The sequence below is a fragment of the Echiichthys vipera genome, assembly GCF_963691815.1.
Source record: "Echiichthys vipera genome assembly, chromosome: 16".
NCBI lineage: Eukaryota > Metazoa > Chordata > Actinopteri > Perciformes > Trachinidae > Echiichthys > Echiichthys vipera.
The window spans coordinates 28,823,857-28,841,356 of NC_139841.1; the positions used below are offsets into that span (position 1 = coordinate 28,823,857).

A 17,500-nucleotide genomic window follows, 5' to 3' on the forward strand; every position below is an offset into this window, starting at 1 on the left:
AAACGGGCCTGGAGGGGGGGACAAGGACCCTAAAGCACGGGGCACGGGACGGAGGCACAGTGGGAGGGCGCCCTGATATCAATGTGGAACTTTACCCTGGATTTTATCCACGTAGCAGTACACGTCGTACTTCTCGGTGGGCTCGCGGACGCCGTACGTCCTCACTCCTGGTCGGCTCATCAGATTACCTGCACAGCCGGGGCGGGGCGCTGTGATTGGATACCTGGAGACAAACAAACAATAAAATCAAATTAGCACAAAGAATTTAACTGCAATTTATTTCTGTTGATATCTGAGTCCTTTAAAAAAGTGATGCACGTAAAAGAAAAAGACAAATGAAACTTTAACATAAGTGAAGTGAAAGAACTCAAACGTGCGTACCTGACCGACTGGTCGGCGAGCCAGCCTGCGTCACACTGTCGAAGCCGTCCTCGAAAGCAGACGCCAGTTGCTCTGGCGTGGCGATGGCGCCGCCGGCAGAGCGGCACGCCTCCGCGGCTCTGGGGAAGTCCAGAGTGTAGCGGCTGGAGTTGGCTCTGTAGTGAAACACCACACCTGCACAGAGAGCAGCAGCGTCGTCACACGTGAACTCAGTTAGGAACAGCATCGCTCAGGCTATCGCTCATGGACGCGTCGCTCACGGACGCGTCGCTCCACGGACGCGTCGCTCACGGACGCGACTCTCACGGACGCGTCGCTCACGGACGCAGAGTAAATTAAGTGTTTGGAATTTATGACCCTTTAGGGCTTCCGTACTTCTAGGGAACTTTGTCAAAATTACTGCAAAATCCGCATAGAAAATCATTCATTCATTCATCTTCAGCCTCTTGTCCCTGTCGGGGTCGCGCGGGGGAGGAGCAGGGGCCGATCCCAGCTGACAATCGGGCGTGAGGCGGGGTCCACCCTGGACAGGACGCCAGTCTATCACAGGACACATAGAGACGAACAGAGACAGACAACCATTCACACCTACGGGTGATTTAGAGTCATCAATGAACCCAACACCTGCACGTCTTTGGACTGTGGGAGGAAACCGGAGAACCCGGAGAAAACCCACGCAGACACGGGGACAACATGCACACTACACACAGAGGGGCCCAGCCGGGATTCTAACCAGGAACCCTCTCGCTGTGAGTGCTAACCACCACACCACATGTTTAATGTAACGTGTGAGTTTCCCTCTGAACCCCACAGACGTCGGCCCTCACGCTCCTGAAAGACATGTTGTGATGTAACTGAGTCTTGGCAGCGCGGGCAGATGAACTACTGCGTCTCCTCCACCTCCGCCCGACGTCTCTTTCTCTGCTGCGACACGACGGAGGGAAGAGAAAGGGCGGAGGAAACACAACACCACCTCCTGCAGACAGGGAGATTCCTTCCTGACAGAGAGCAGCGATTACGCGTGGGTCCGCAGGAGCAGCTCTTTCAGCTGTGGTCCTGGGACTACGCGGCGCTGTCGCCTGGTGTCATTAGCTCCTTTATCTGTGGCTGGACGGGAGGAGGGTTATTCTGCAGGAGGAGGATGTGAACAGATGAACTTGTTAAATGGGAGAGTTGTGTGTCGCTCACAGGAAGCGTCTTTGTGCCGAGCTGCGACACAAAGAGTCCCGTTCAGCATTAATGTGGAAACAAGCGTGAGGGAGCGAGACGCCGACGGACGAACCCGCTTCACTGCAGATTCATTCATGAGGGAATTCTTTTTTTAACAGGGGCCATAAAAGTCCTGTGGACTGGGCCCTGGTGACTTGTAGGGCGCACTTCCACTGTGCCTCCGTCCCGTGCCCCAGCACGTGTCACGGCTAAAGTCTGGTTCCTTTGACCAGTGTGAGTGCAACCGTACCACGTCTAGGAGCGGCACGCTTGCCGTCCACGGCCCGTTTGGGAGAGGTGGGCTTTAGTAAAGCACGTTTGCACGTGTACGAGCACGAGCGTGCGCACGTGTACGAGCACGAGGCCTACGGCGGTTCTGAGGTCATTTTCCTGTGCGCCTGTTGGGACGTAGAAAAAAGAAGGAGGGACCAGGCGCGGACATTTCAAACAATGGCGGTGAAAGGTTCACGTTGGTGTGATGCGGAGGTGGAGTGTTTACTGCAGATTTGGTCGATGAAAAGATTCAAAAACAGTCGACAAGACGCACAAAAACTCCGAGGTCTACGGAAAGATCTGGAAACAAAGCCACGCATCGCCATGACGTCATCAATGCGTGTGACGTGTTACGGCGTGATGACGTATAGGCAGCAAGAAGCATTCTCCGAGGCCCAGGTAGTGCGAGTACAAACGGGCCTGGAGGGGGGGACAAGGACCCTAAAGCACTCTGGACTGTTCACAAAGGTGGAGGTGTTGCCAGCTCCCTGAGGGTGGAGCCAAACCTCTGGATCGCCCCCTGGTGGCCGGCTGCAGCACAGCCTGGTGTGTGTTTGTGTCGCTCACCTGTGACGTTGAGGCTGACGGTGTCCTGGGTGTCCCTCCATCCCGTGCATGACCTCACAGCGGTACAGCCCGGCGTCGCTGGCCCTGAGCCGTACGATCATCAGAGAGGCGTCCCCGACGGACAGCGGGTGGCTGGGCACCGAGGTCCTGCCCCTGTAGTCCGGCCCCACCTTCACCACCCCTCCCTGGGCCACCAGCACCACCTTCTCCCCGGCCTCCTCCAGCTTGGTCCACTTGATCCTCAGCTCCTCGTCTGGACCCGGGGTGGAGTGCGGAGCGGCGAGGAGGGGTGCGGGGGTCGCGGTTTGTGCGGCGTGTGAGGGAGTGTGCGTGGAGCTGCCCGGAGACACCGGCGTGATGGAGAAGTGGCACGGCAGCACCACCCGGTCCGCCAGAGAGCCGGCCGCAGGGGCGCTCTCCTGCATCCTCATGGAGCGATGCGCGACTGCAAGACACACAGAATACAGACAGTCTGCTTTAGTGGTCTCAACTTAACCGTCACCTTTAGTGACTAAACTTAACCGTCTCCTTTAGTGGTCTAAAACTTAACCGTCTCCTTTAGTGACTAAACTTAACCGTCTCCTTTAGTCGTCTAAACTTAACCGTCTCCTTTAGTGTCTAAACTTAACCGTCTCCTTTAGTGGTCTAAACTTAACCGTCTCCTTTAGTGTCTAAACTTAACCGTCTCCTTTAGTGTCTAAACTTAACCGTCTCCTTTAGTGGTCTAAACTTAACCGTCTCCTTTAGTGTCTAAACTTAACCGTCTCCTTTAGTGACTAAACTTAACCGTCTCCTTTAGAGACTAAACTTAACCGTCTCCTTTAGTCGTCTAAACTTAACCGTCACCTTTAGAGACTAAACTTAACCGTCTCCTTTAGAGACTAAAACTTAACCGTCTCCTTTAGTCGTCTAAACTTAACCGTCTCCTTTAGTCGTCTAAACTTAACCGTCTCCTTTAGTCTAAACTTAACCGTCTCCTTTAGTGGTCTAAACTTAACCGTCTCCTTTAGTGTCTAAACTTAACCGTCTCCTTTAGTCGTCTAAACTTAACCGTCACATTTAGTCGTCTAAACTTAACCGTCTCCTTTAGTGGTCTAAACTTAACGGTCTCCTGTTGTTCTGGATCTTTCTCGTGTTTAAGGACAAAGTTTTCTTTTACCGGGAAACAATCTGCAGTTTCTGTGGAATCACCATGAAGTAATACACTCAGCTTTACTGAGACTGGCTCCAACACACACACACACACACACACACACACACACACCACACACACACACACACACACCCCTCCTGAAAGGATGCAGCAAGAGAGTGTGTGTGTGTGTGTGTGTGTGTGTGTGTAACCAGGGATTACTGCACTCAGAGGCGACTGGTCTTGTCGTTGCAGTAATAATCACTTTCCACTTTGTCGGTCTTTGAGAGAGACACACACAGACAGACAGACACACACACACACACACACACACACACACACACACACACACTAACACAATCTCACCTGGTGGAGGAGGAGCAGAGGTCTCACACACCAGGCAGAGCAGGTGTGTGAGGAGGAGGAGGCGTGGAAGCATCTCAGCACTCTGGAGACAAAGAAAGTGTCATTTTTATCAATGAGTCTCTAACATTTGGTTTTATCACCGTGGGAACATTTCTACACACATCAGCACACATCTGCACACATCAGTGAACATCTGCAAACATCTGCACACATCTGCAAACATCTGCACACATCTGCACACATCTGCACACATCTGCAAACATCTGCACACATCTGCAAACATCTGCAAACATCAGCGAACATCTGCAAACATCTGCACACATCAGTGAACATCTGCAAACATCTGCAAACATCTGCAAACATCTGCACACCCCAGTGAACATCTGCACACATCTGCAAACCTCAGTGAACATCTGCAAACATCTGCAAACATCAGCAAACATCTGCAAACACCAGCAAACATCAGTGAACATCTGCACACATCTGCACAACATCTGCAAACACCAGCAAACATCTGCACACATCTGCACACATCTGCAAACATGAGTGAACATCAGCAAACATCAGTGAACATCTGCACATATCAGCAAACACCAGCAAACATCAGTGAACATCTGCAAACATCTGCACACATCTGCAAACATCTGTAAACATCTGCAAACATCATCAAACATCTGCAAAAACACCCTGAAACAAACGGATCAGACAGAGAAGAAGAAGATTAAACATCTTACCGTAAAAAAAGAAAAAAGTCCAAAAATCCAGTTTCTCCTGTCGGGGGTTTTATCAGTTCAGACTGTTTTTACAAAACAAGTTCACAAGAAATAAAGAAAGTCAGAGCAGCTTCTTCTTCTTCTCCTTCTTCTCCTTCTTCTTCTTCTTCTCCTGCTGCTTCTTCTGCTTCTTCTTCTTCTGCTTCTTCTTCTCCTGCTGCTGCGGCTCGGACCTCTTCACCCTCTGAGCACCGCTGCAAGTTCAAATCCACTTTACACCGACTTCTCCTCAGACAGGAGGGAGAGGAGGGGACACACTCAAACACCTCCCCCTTAATACACCGCCCAGAGAGGGAGGGAGGGAGAGAGGGAGGGAGGGAGAGAGAGGGAGGGAGGGAGGGAGAGAGAGGGAGGGAGAAAGGGAGAGAGATGGAGGGAGGGGGAGAGAGGGAGGGAGGGAGGGAGGGGACACACTCAACTCCCCCCCTTAATACACAGCCCAGAGAGGGAGGGAGGGAGAGAGGGAGGGAGAGAGAGGGAGGGAGAGAGGGAGAGAGAGGGAGGGTGGGAGAGAGAGAGCGAGGGAGAGGGGGAGAGAGGGGAGAGAGAGGGAGGGTGGGAGAGAGAGAGAGCGAGGGAGAGGGGGAGAGAGGAGAGAGAGAGGGAGGGAGAGAGAGGGAGGGAGGGGGAGAGAGAGAGAGAGAGAGAGAGAGGGAGGGAGAAAGGGAAGAGGGAGAGAGAGGGAGAAAGAGAGAGAGAGAGAGAGAGAGAGAGAGAGGGGGGACACACGCTCAACAACTCCCCTATAATACACCGCCTATGGGGGAGGGAGGGAGAGAGAGAGGAAGGGAGTGAGAGAGAGAGGGAGAGAGGGGAGGTAGGGAGAGAGGGAGAGAGAGAGAGAGAGAGAGAGAGAGGGGGTGTGACAATAAGAGGAACATGAGGTGGAGGAAGTGAGAATGGGGAAAGCCTGAAGTTGGAGAGAGAGAGAGACCAAAAGAGAGAGAGAGAGAAAGAGAGATTACCAAAAGAGAGAGATATTAGGAGAAAGAGAGAGAGAGATTAGAAGAGACAGAAATAGAGAGAGAGTAATAAGGAGATAGAGAGTTGATTCATTATCTTCTAATCTAAAGTTGAGGCGACTCGTGAAAGTCTGAATTAAATCTGTGCAGAAGAAGAAGAAGAGTACCATGACTTTTTCAACTTTAGAAACTCCTGCACTACATTTCCCATAATGCACCTGGGACGTCTAAGACACTCGCCGTGGGCCGATATAGAACCACATCATTGTTAGAATGCTGTGTTTTCTTGTTTCCTTGTTTTTCGCGTTGTTTCGCGCTCGGAGCGTGGGCTCCGGGACACAATCATTTCTACATGCAGAAAGTCCCGTAAGACGCCACACAACCAGGAAGTAGCAACACTGAGCACCTTTCATAGGACTGAATGGACGCCATTTTTAAATACGCCCTCCATTCTTTCATAGGTCCATGGTAGAACTCTCTGTCCCTTAACCAGCAACTGGATTTTCAAAGTAAAACTGGTGGACTGAATAAAAACATCACAACCTTTTAATTCATGTCAAACGACGTTCACACTGTTTATTCGTACAAATATCACACGGACAAGTTTCTGAGATCATATAAAGTTTTTTAAACACATCAGGATGGAGCAGAACTTCAGACACAACACAGAGAGGCTCACGGCAGCAGCATGAGAAGAGTCCAGACACAACACAGCATCATCAGCGTAGTTAGTGAACCAGAGCTGGTGGTTTTGAGTCTTTTTGTGGTGGTTTTGAGTCTTTTTGTGGTGGTTTTGTATCTTTTTGTGGTGGTTTTGAGTCTTTTTGTGGTGGTTTTGCATCTTTTTGTGGTGGTTTTGCATCTTTTTGTGGTGGTTTTGCTTCTTTTTGAGGTGGTTTTGTATCTTTTTGTGGTGGTTTTGTATCTTTTTGTGGTGGTTTTGTATCTTTTTGTGGTGGTTTTGCATCTTTTTGTGGTGGTTTTGCATCTTTTTGTGTTGGTTTTGATTCTTTTTTTGGTGGTTTTGTATCTTTTTGTGGTGGTTTTGCATCTTTTTGTGGTGGTTTTGTATCTTTTTGTGGTGGTTTTGTATCTTTTTGTGGTGGTTTTGCATCTTTTTGTGGTGGTTTTGCATCTTTTTGTGGTGGTTTTGCATCTTTTTGTGGTGGTTTTGTATCTTTTTGTGGTGGTTTTGCATCTTTTTGTGGTGGTTTTGCATCTTTTTGTGGTGGTTTTGCATCTTTTTGTGGTGGTTTTGTATCTTTTTGTGGTGGTTTTGCATCTTTTTGTGGTGGTTTTGTATCTTTTTGTGGTGGTTTTGTATCTTTTTGTGGTGGTTTTGCATCTTTTTGTGGTGGTTTTGCATCTTTTTGTGGTGGTTTTGTATCTTTTTGTGGTGGTTTTGCATCTTTTTGTGGTGGTTTTGTATCTTTTTGTGGTGGTTTTGTATCTTTTTGTGGTGGTTTTGTATCTTTTTGTGGTGGTTTTGTATCTTTTTGTGGTGGTTTTGCATCTTTTTGTGGTGGTTTTGCATCTTTTTGTGGTGGTTTTGCATCTTTTTGTGGTGGTTTTGTATCTTTTTGTGGTGGTTTTGCATCTTTTTGTGGTGGTTTTGTATCTTTTTGTGGTGGTTTTGCATCTTTTTGTGGTGGTTTTGCATCTTTTTGTGGTGGTTTTGTATCTTTTTGTGGTGGTTTTGTATCTTTCTCTCTTCTTAGTTAAAGCTGCAGAAACAAAAGTCACTTTCTCTGGTCACATTTATTAATTGACGCCTATTTTTAACCACTAATGCTGCTGAAAATAACAGCAAACCTCTGCAGCAGCATGAGAAGAGTCCCTACACACACAACAAAGCACCAATGGGCTCCTTCCACTGTAATGGACTTTACTATGAGAGGAGCTGGTACAGGGGCCAGTAGGTAAGTCTTTAAAACACTCTTTAATAAACTCTGGCTTCACTAACTACGCTGATGACGCTTTGTTGTGTGTGTAGGGACTCTTCTCATGCTGCTGCAGAGGTTTGCTGTTATTTTCAGCAGCATTAGTGGTTAAAAAAGACCTTTGAATGCCTTCACCGTGCTGCCCCGAGCTAATCACTGTTAGCCACGTCCGACTGTTAGCATCTCTCCTGGATTTTACGGTTAATAGTTCATTCATTCATTCATTCATTCATTCATTCATCTTCAGCCTCTTGTCCCTGTCGGGGTCTCGGGGGGCTGGAGCCGATCCCAGCTGACATCGGGCGTGAGGCGGGGTCCACCCTGGACAGGACGCCAGTCTATCACAGGACACATAGAGACGAACAGAGACAGACAACCATTCACACCTACGGGTGATTTAGAGTCATCAATGAACCGAACACCTGCACGTCTTTGGACTGTGGGAGGAAACTGGAGAACCCGGAGAAAACCCACGCAGACACGGGGACAACATGCAAACTCCACACAGAAGGGCCCCAGCTGGGATTCGAACCTGGAACCCTCTCGCTGTGAGGCAACAGTGCTAACCACCAGTTGTTACAAAAAAAAAAAAAAACTGTTTCTGGATTATTTGATGAGTGCTGAAAAAGACCCCGGGATGATTTAACGCATGACTTTAAGGGGGTTCTCTGAGGTGCTAGGGTTCGTCTGAGTGGTGGTGGCATTACTCAGGATCCCCGGGTGCTTCTAGACCACTTAAAGGTCCTTTAGGGGGTGGAGCACCTCCACCATCAAAGGTTCTGGAGCAGCACCTCACTGAGATACTTCACTTGCCCCCCGTCTGTGTGTAGCTACAGGAAGAGTTCCTTAAATGTGTTTTTTCTTCAACCCAGGACGATATCAAACGTGAGTCCAGTATAAAGAAACGACTCCGTTACCGACCGCCGTACACCAGCGTTCTGTCTCTGTGCAGGTCCAGACCAGTGGAGCCGGGTCAGAAGTCCTCAAACAGGTCCTCAGAAGTCCTCAAACAGGTCCTCCGCTGCTGAAGTTGCTGCCGCAGCATCCACAGAGCGCTGCGGGGGGGTCTGCTGTTTACTGGATCCTGCGGGGGGGTCGGCCCTGTGAGACACACACACACACACACACACACACACACACACACACACACACACACACACACACACACACACACACACACACACACACACACACACACACACACACACACACACACACACACACCACACACACACACACACACACACACACACACACACACACACACAGACAGGTCAGTGGGCTAATGAGGCTGGTTTACAGGAGTTTTTCCTGTTGAGACGGGAAGTGTATCATGTGGCTCATAAGGAACAAGACTGGAAACACATGGGCAACTTTTATACCTGTGTGTGTGTGTGTGAGCTTGTGTGTGTGTGTAATGTGGCCCAGCAGCTCCCCCACCTTAAGTGGTCTACATCAAATGTTGGACTTGACGAGTCCCAGTGTGTGTTTAACCAGGTCGTGTTCTCAGTCTTCAGCTCTATTGAAGCTCATATACGTAGATCTTCTTTTACCGGAGTGTAAGTGAATAAAATAACAAACGGGTATTAGGACGGAGGACGGAGGACAGAGGACAGAGGACGGATGATCACAGTGGGGAGCACAAAAACGAGGGAGAGGTCGACAGTGTTTTACCCTCAGGGGCTTCTGCTCTGAAGAGTTTTCAGTCTTAAAGACGTTGTTTGACACTTTGGGAAGAAGGTTTTAGCGTTCGCTCACGACAGGATGTGGTTTATCGGGATCACAGCTGAGGTGTTGGGCTCCACCTCATCACCTCTGTCATAAATCAATCAAGTTTATCTGTCACATGTAATCGTCAGCTGGCGACGCTTGGCGCTCTCCGCGGTGCTGAACCGGAGACTGTTTTTGCTGCATTTCATTGGTGGTTCACCGCGCCCTCGTTCACTTCCCCTCGGCCGTCTTCAGTGTCGTTCCAATGTCTGAAAAACTGAAGGTAACGTGGTGAGACGGCCCCTCGGAGGGCTGAGTGATCGAGGGGACAACGAGGGTCACTCCAGAGGTGAAGATCACCCACAATGCATTGCAGTTCTGCATTTAGTGGAAGAAAACACAATTTCAGTCAAAAGCAACTGGACTTGGTTCTTTATCAGGAAGACGTTTCACCTCTCATCAAAGAGGCTTCATCAGTTCATGTACACATCTGACCAGGACCAGGACCAGGACCAGGACCAGGCTGGGACTGGACCAGGACCAGGCCGGTCAGATGCGTACATGAATGGATGAAGCCTCTTGGATGAGAGGACCCTCCACAAACACCCGCCCACGCTCTCAACAGTGGAATCGGTGCGCCAACGCTGCAGACACGATCTGAACTTTGAGGTAGTTCAGACACAAAAGCGGAAATGAAATGAACAATCGGAGGTCGCACGAGGTGCAATCTAAAGGCTCATTCCTGCTCCATCTGGTGCGTGAACAGAGACGTACGTTATCAACGTCCTCATCGTCTCTGTCCTCGTTCATGCGTCCTTTACGTTGAACACACAACAACATCCTCTAGGGGACGTCGCTCAGATTCAAAAAGTTACTCCAATAAAGTTTGACGACAACAAAGATGGAGACGATGGAGGAGAGAAGCGTCCTGCGTCTGCTGAGGAGGTAAAATGGCGGGCTTTTAAAAATACGGACAAAATGTACGCAGAGTACGGACAGAAGGCAGCGTGCATATCCGTGTGCGTCTCTAACGTAGAGCAGAAACGAGCCTGAAGAGACAGAAAACTGCCTCTCTACGGTTTTAAAACATCCAACGTGGATCCCAGGAACCTAAAACCCTGGTGACCCGAGGACCACCAACAATCCAGAGAAGCATCTCAGGCTTTAGTCGCTTTTCCAAGAACGCTCAGGAAACGAGAACTGGAGATCACAGACCCTCCGCTGTAACGATGATTGGCTGAACGGGATGGAGAAGAAAAGGCCGGTGTGAGAAAGCAGAGGAGCGGGGGAGAGGCCCTGAGCTGGTTTAAATCATTACCAACTGTACGACAAACACCGCTCCGCTGCTGGAACCAGTTAAGAGGAAACAAGAGACGCCATCTCTGGAGAGGGGGAGCTGTTCTCCGCTGCCACGGAGGACCACCGGAGGCTTCAACACATGGCGGAGGGTCCCGGTGGTGGTGGTGGTGGTGGTGGGGAGGGGGGGGGATGTGACGAGAGTGGTTTCAACCCTGAGCGCTGAGGTTAAGCTCAGGCATCGGCCACTCAGGGGCCCCCACACGGAGCCGGTGTGGTGACATACCAGAGCCGCAGCATGTTCACCAATTATGTGCTAGTTTGTAGCTTAAGAATGTAAACAAAGGTTTGGGTTTGGAGCAGGTCGGGCAGAGGGATTAGTCTGGTCCAAATGAAACCCAACGTTCAGTCACTTAAAGGTTCAGTGCGCTAAATTATATTTAAAAAACATGGTTTTAGTGAACTCTGGTGGGACGTCCATGCAGACAGTGTGTCTCAACCACAGTAGAGATGAACACAACTGGGTTTTACTGAATGTCCGGCTGTTCAGTGACGTAACACCCTTTCAAAATAAGATTCCCAGGTCCAAGCGCTCCATTGAAACAAAACAGAACCAACGTCCGAACATGAGAACGATCAGGATCAGATCTGTGGTCAGTTTGACTCTTTTTATCCAAAAGAAAGAGTCAAAGGACAAAAACTCAGATCTGTTCAAACAATGGTGAACACGACACTGAGGCGTTGGAGATACACAAGGCTTGGGCCGGAAATCTTATTTTGAAAGGGTGTTACATCACGACTGAACAGCTGGATTGAGCGGGGGACGACTTGGACACAAAAGCGTCATAGAAAGGTGAACGCTTCAACTCGGAGCCGACTGTCAAAGCAAAGAGAGAAAACACACCGACAGTGACAAGCTAACAAACAACAGATGCTAACAAACAACAGATGCTAACATACAACAGATGCTAACTACGCGTTAACCATTCTGATACGTCAATGACAGCAGACTCCTCATCTGAAACAAAATCTTTCCAAAAACAACAGGGAACACGGAACTGCGGCGTTGGAGAAACACGAGGCTCGGACCAGGAAATAGTATTTTGAAAGGGCGTGACGTCACGACTGAACAGATGGATTATGAACAGCAACATTTCGGTCCAGATACAGAGCGTCGACTCTCTTCTTCCGTTCTAACTTCTGACTTTTCTTTGTAGCTGGATTTAATTTCTGGTATTTTAAAATATAAACGAGGACAGAGATAGAAAGAAACTTGCGACAGCTGCGTTACTTGTAGCGATGAAACTGCGAAAATACCATTTTATTTCTCAGATTCGCTGCTTTGTTCTCGATGATGGCGCTCCCTCTCCTCGTTTATTCTCTAGCTCCCCTCTCTCTTTTTCTCTCACACACTCAAAAGCTCTTACATTTAAACAGTTTTAACTGGCTTGACCAGCGGACTTTAGATGTTAGCTAAAATAACAGGGTAGGGCTGGTTACATTTTTACACATCGCCCAAACCTAAGGGCTCCCTCCCACTGTGTCTCCGTCCCGTGCCCCGTGCTTTAGGGTCCTTGTCCCCCCTCCAGGCCCGTTTGTACTCACACTACCTGGGCCTCGGAGAATGCTTCTTGCTGCCTATACGTCATCACGCCGTAACACGTCACACGCATTGATGACGTCATGGCGATGCGTGGCTTTGTTTCCAGATCTTTCCGTAGACCTCGGAGTTTTTGTGCGTCTTGTCGACTGTTTTTGAATCTTTTCATCGACCAAATCTGCAGTAAACACTCCACCTCCGCATCACACCAACGTGAACCTTTCACCGCCATTGTTTGAAATGTCCGCGCATGGTCCCTCCTTCTTTTCTCTACGTCCCAACAGGCGCACAGGAAATGACCTCAGAACCGCCGTAGGCCTCGTGCTCCTACACGTGCGCACGCTCGTGCTCGTACATGTGCAAACGTGCTTTACTAAAGCCCACCTCTCCCAAACGGGCCGTGGACGGCAAGCGTGCCGCTCCTAGACGTGGTACGGTTGCACTCACACTGGTCAAAGGAACCAGACTTTAGCCGTGACACGTGCTGGGGCACGGGACGGAGGCACAGTGGGAGTGCGCACTAATTTGCTATCGATCCGGGGCTTTTCTCAGGGAGCTCCAAAAGTTGTCGGCGAGGGGAAAAATCAGGGCTAAATTCAGGATTAGAGTCGGGAACCACAGCTTTAATGTGTTCTTTCCTCTGAACACACAAACGTAAGCTGAAACGTTCATAAACTCACGTGTTTTACAAATGTTGTGGATTTTACAGCTGAGTTCGATCACGTTAAAGGGAAACAACACACTTTATAAACCCTCAGTGCAGCACACAGTAAAGACTGTGGCTGCGCCTTGTAGTGATTATCTGTGAAGGCTGGCAGCGATGTTTGATAGTTTACAGAACGGCTGTGTGTGTGTGTGTGTGTGTGTGTGTGTGTGTGTGTGTGTGTGTGTGTGTGTGTGTGTGTGTGTGTGTGTGTGTGTGTGTGTGTGTGTGTGTGTGTGTGTGTTTCCCTGGAAGTTTCTTTCATGGGAAAACTGTCCTCTGGGTAGACAAACACATGTTAACAGGAACTACGACGAGTCAAAAAGAGAATCTGGACATCAACAACCAGCTGAACTCAAAGTAGTGTTCATGTGCACGCATATGTGTGTGTGTGCTGGACACAAACACACACGGTTTTTTGTAACAATTCACCACAAAACTGGAACAAACTCCCAGAAATCTGCAGATCTGCTGCAACTCTCAGTTCTTTTAAATCAAGACTGAGGACTTTTCTATTTGCCGCTGCTTTTCAGTAAACTGCACCCCGACTTCTTTAACTTTAACCATCTTTTGTGTTTTAAAAATGACCTTTTATGTGTTTTAATTTACCTTTTATGTGTTTTAAATGTATATGTGTTATGTGTTATTTCTCCCAATGCTTTTAATGTTTGATGTGAAGCTTATTGTTGAATTGTGCTGCACAAATAAACATGCTTTGCCTGTTCACCGCACTAAGAGACAACAACAACAATGAGAGTTACGTAGACATCCGTTCTGACAACGACCAGCCAACAACCACACGTGTTGATGCTGTATTAGTTTCAATTCAGTGTTTAAAGCGCGCTCACTCTCATCTGGATGGCTGGGACCAAACGCCACGATATTTTTGACGACGTCGGCCGTATAAAGTCTTTATTCGCTTCAGTGAAAGTTCTCTCCCTGTCGCTCTCTGTCCTCTGAGGACGACCTGCGTGCAGAGAACCACGGAGGTAACGGAGGAAGGGGAACGGGCTGCGTGGAATTGACGTAGCAAAAAATCCTGTCTTGAGCGGATAACATCAGCTGATTCGTCTCGACACCCGCGGCGGATCTGGCCGGCTCGCCGTTTGTAAATGATCAGCTAACTTTAGGAAGTGACTGATGACAGATCCATAATGACAATAAAGTGATGCAAAATGACTAAAATAGACTCAAAATGACTAAAAATAGATTAAAAATGACTTAAAATAGACTCAAAATGACTAAAAATAGACTCAAAATGACTAAAATAGACTCAAATTACTAAAAATAGACTCAAAATGACTTAAGATGAATGTATCAACACCCTGTCTTGAGTGGATAACATCAGCTGATTCCTCCAGACTCCCCTGGCTGGCTCGCCGTTGGTAAATGACTATTAGCCAGATCCATATTGACAATAATGTGATGCAAAATGACTGTAAATAGACTCAAAATGGCTAAAAATAGACTCAAAATGACTAAAATAGACTCAAAATGACTAAAAATAGACACTAAATAACTAAAAATAGATGCAAAACCACCACAAAAAGATGCTAAATGACTAAAAATAGATTAAAAATGACTTAAAATAGATTAAAATAGACACAAAATGACTAAAGATGAATGTAGCAACATTTGTGCAGAAAACCACGGAGGTAACGGAGGAAGAGTTGTGTGGAGATGGAAAAGAACCAACAGGGTGGGTGTTGGCGTGCCAGCGGCCCTGAGCCCCCCACGATAGCAGCCACCTCCTCAGACAAAGGCCCCTCTTCTGCGGACGCCGTTTGCCAGCTCAGAGGGAGGCAGCGATCAAACCCCCAGCCGGCCACAGCTGCTCATCGGCTCACTGCTGCTTCTTGTTGCTGCTAACAAGCCGCGGTAATGGGGCGCCGCTGCCCACGCCTGACGGCAGCTGGGGATGGATGGCACCACTTGCAGCCATCTGCGTGTGGCACAGCTCACAGTCGCTGGCACTCAGGGGGAGCTTGGACGCACTTCACCCCCCGTTAGGAACAGTGTCAGATTGAGACGTGTCTTTGGAGGATTTTTCTAAACGACCACGTCCAGAAAAGAAACTGGCGAACGGGAGATAGCGGGATAAAAGACGTGGTTCTGTGAGGGGTTTTGGACGTGCAGCAACGGGGCCTCAGAGCTGGTCTGAGGTCTGACATAGACACTACACTATAGACACAACAGAGAGGAGAGTGAGGAGGAGAGAAAGAAGAAAGCTGCAGAATTGTTTCTTTGACACCAGTTGATTGACTTTGGCTCGCTGGTTCAAGTCCTGAGACCTCCCTGAGAAGAACGGCATTCAGCGAAATCCAAGAAAGCCAAAGAGTGGCTTCATTTTCTCTCCTGACTCTGGTGTAACTAGGTTTTTTAATTTGGAGCTCTTTGACTCAACACCGACCTTTGTTACATCACTAATCCATCAACCAATCAGATGTCTGATATGTGAAACACTATCTATCTGTTCAGTCGTGACGTAACACCCTTTCAAAATAAGAGTTCCGGGTCCAAACGCTCCGTCGAAACAAAACAGAAACAACGTCCGAACATGTGAACAATCAGGATCAGATCTTTGCTCAGTTTGACTCTTTTTCATCCAGAAAAAAGAGGTCAAAGGTCAAAAACTCAGATCTAGCACAGTGGGCACAGTGGGAGTGCGCCCTCAGGCTCATATCTGCTCTACGTTAGAGACACATACAGACGGAGCCTTATGTCCGTACTCTGCTCATATCCTGCAAGCGCACACAGAACGATACGGACCAAACGTTGCAGTTCCACCAGAAACAGTGGGGAAGTGTCGAGCACTGGACACAAAAAAGTGTCATGGATAGCAAACACAACGAGAGAGTGACCGAGTGGATCGACCTCTGTGAGAGTTCCCACGCTTAAAGTGATGCTGGTGTGAAATCAACCCAGGCTCTTTTTTGGCAAATACACTCAAACCAATCAAGAAATCAAGTGAGTGTAACAACTATTCATTAATTCATTCATCTTCATCCTCTTGTCCCTGTCGGGGTCGCGGGGGGCTGAGCCGATCCCAGCTGACATCGGGCGTGAGGCGGGGTCCACCCTGGACAGGACGCCAGTCTATCACAGGACACATAGAGACGAACAGAGACAGACAACCATTCACACCTACGGGTGATTTAGAGTCATCAATGAACCGAACACCAACAGACACGGGGACAACATGCAGACTCCACATTAACGGAGATATTCCCGGGAGTGGCTAACAGCGTTCAGTGGCTAACACTGTTTAGCTCGGGGCAGCAAGGCGAACGTATGAAAACGGCTGTTTTAACCACTAATACTTATTTGAGCCAGAATACAAAGAGGAAGAGCTGCAGGAACAGGATGAAAGGAGTCGGGGATGGGAGAACAGCCACCGGGGGATGTCGAGCAGTATCGGTGTGTCTGTGGGTACCGTGAGCCCATCGGCACCGAAGAAGAACGTCTATGCCGCCAACAGAGCGCCATTTTTCCCCGGGTCCTGGGATCACTGATAGAGAAGTATCCCAAACACAGAGCTCACATGACACCACTGGACCCGACACAGCGCCCCCCGATGATCCTCGCCCTCATTAGTGGAGCTGTGACTCCACGTAAAGGTCTTTGGTCCCGAGGCGAGCGCCAGCATCCTGCTCATCACCAGCTGCTGCGCCTGAAGCCCAGGCAGCTTTGAAAAGAGATAAAACAGAAACAGATAGAAAAGAGCAGCAGCAGCAGCAACCGATCATTAACCCGCAGGACCACGCTGATCTTTCACCACCAGTAAAAACACTGGAGAGCTGGATCTGATACACCCCCCCCCCCTCAGAGGAATGCTGTAAACGTGACAGCGCCCTAAAGGTGAACAGCTGGGTGTTCTCTGAGCGGACACGGCCGGTGCTGCTGCAGCGTCTTCCTGCTCTCCTGCGAGCACACGGAGCTGATATCGCGCCTCACAGACGTGTGTCAGACGGTTCGCCTCCCACGAGCACACGCTCGCTCTCTGAGGTCACCGTCTCGTCCACCTTCAGGGAGCGCTCCGCTGCCATATTCATCTTTTCATTTCCTGTCCACAAGTGATGATGTTTACTTGTGTAGTGACAAACTTGTGTCCCGCTGCAGAGCTCCAGTCCTGGGTCCACAGTCCTGGGTCTACAGTCCTGGGTCCACAGTCCTAGGTCTACAGTCCTGGGTCCACAGTCCTGGGTCCACAGTCCTGGGTCCACAGTCCTGGGTCCACAGTCCTGGGTCTACAGTCCTGGGTCCACAGTCCTGGGTCCACAGTCCTGGGTCCACAGTCCCGGGTCCTCAGTCCTGGGTCCTCAGTCCTGGGTCCACAGTCCTGGGTCCTCAGTCCTGGGTCTACAGTCCTGGGTCCACAGTCCTGGGTCCACAGTCCTGGGTCCACAGTCCTGGGTCTACAGTCCTGGGTCCACCATCCTGGGGTCCACAATCCTGGGTCCACAGTCCTGGGTCCTGGGTCCACAGTCCTGGGTCCTGGGTCCACAGTCCTGGGTCCACAGTCCTGGGTCCACAGTCCTGGGTCCACAGTCCTGGGTCCACAGCCCTGGGTCTACAGTCTGGGTCTACA

At 49.3% G+C, this 17,500-nt stretch overlaps 3 protein-coding genes across 3 annotated transcripts in view; 1 reads left to right on the plus strand and 2 right to left on the minus strand.

The window, feature by feature from the left end:
• vcanb (versican b) overlaps positions 1–4,866 on the minus strand; it is a 30,579-nt gene extending 25,713 nt beyond the window's left edge. Inside the window, 7 exon segments of the mRNA XM_083929537.1 lie at positions 96–223; positions 382–418; positions 421–555; positions 2,431–2,464; positions 2,466–2,875; positions 3,929–4,008; positions 4,663–4,866. Coding sequence (XP_083785663.1) covers positions 96–223; positions 382–418; positions 421–555; positions 2,431–2,464; positions 2,466–2,875; positions 3,929–4,001 — 817 coding nt within the window. The 5' untranslated portion in view covers positions 4,002–4,008; positions 4,663–4,866.
• acads (acyl-CoA dehydrogenase short chain) overlaps positions 1–17,500 on the plus strand; it is a 358,028-nt gene that overhangs the window by 267,216 nt on the left and 73,312 nt on the right. The gene's annotated exons all lie outside the window — the stretch shown is intronic.
• Positions 7,833–17,500, minus strand: part of LOC310959122 (DNA repair protein XRCC4-like) — a 28,590-nt gene continuing 18,922 nt past the window's right edge. The window contains exon 8 of the mRNA XM_083930362.1: positions 7,833–8,704. Coding sequence (XP_083786488.1) covers positions 8,599–8,704 — 106 coding nt within the window. The 3' untranslated portion in view covers positions 7,833–8,598. The remainder of the gene's footprint in view (positions 8,705–17,500) is intronic.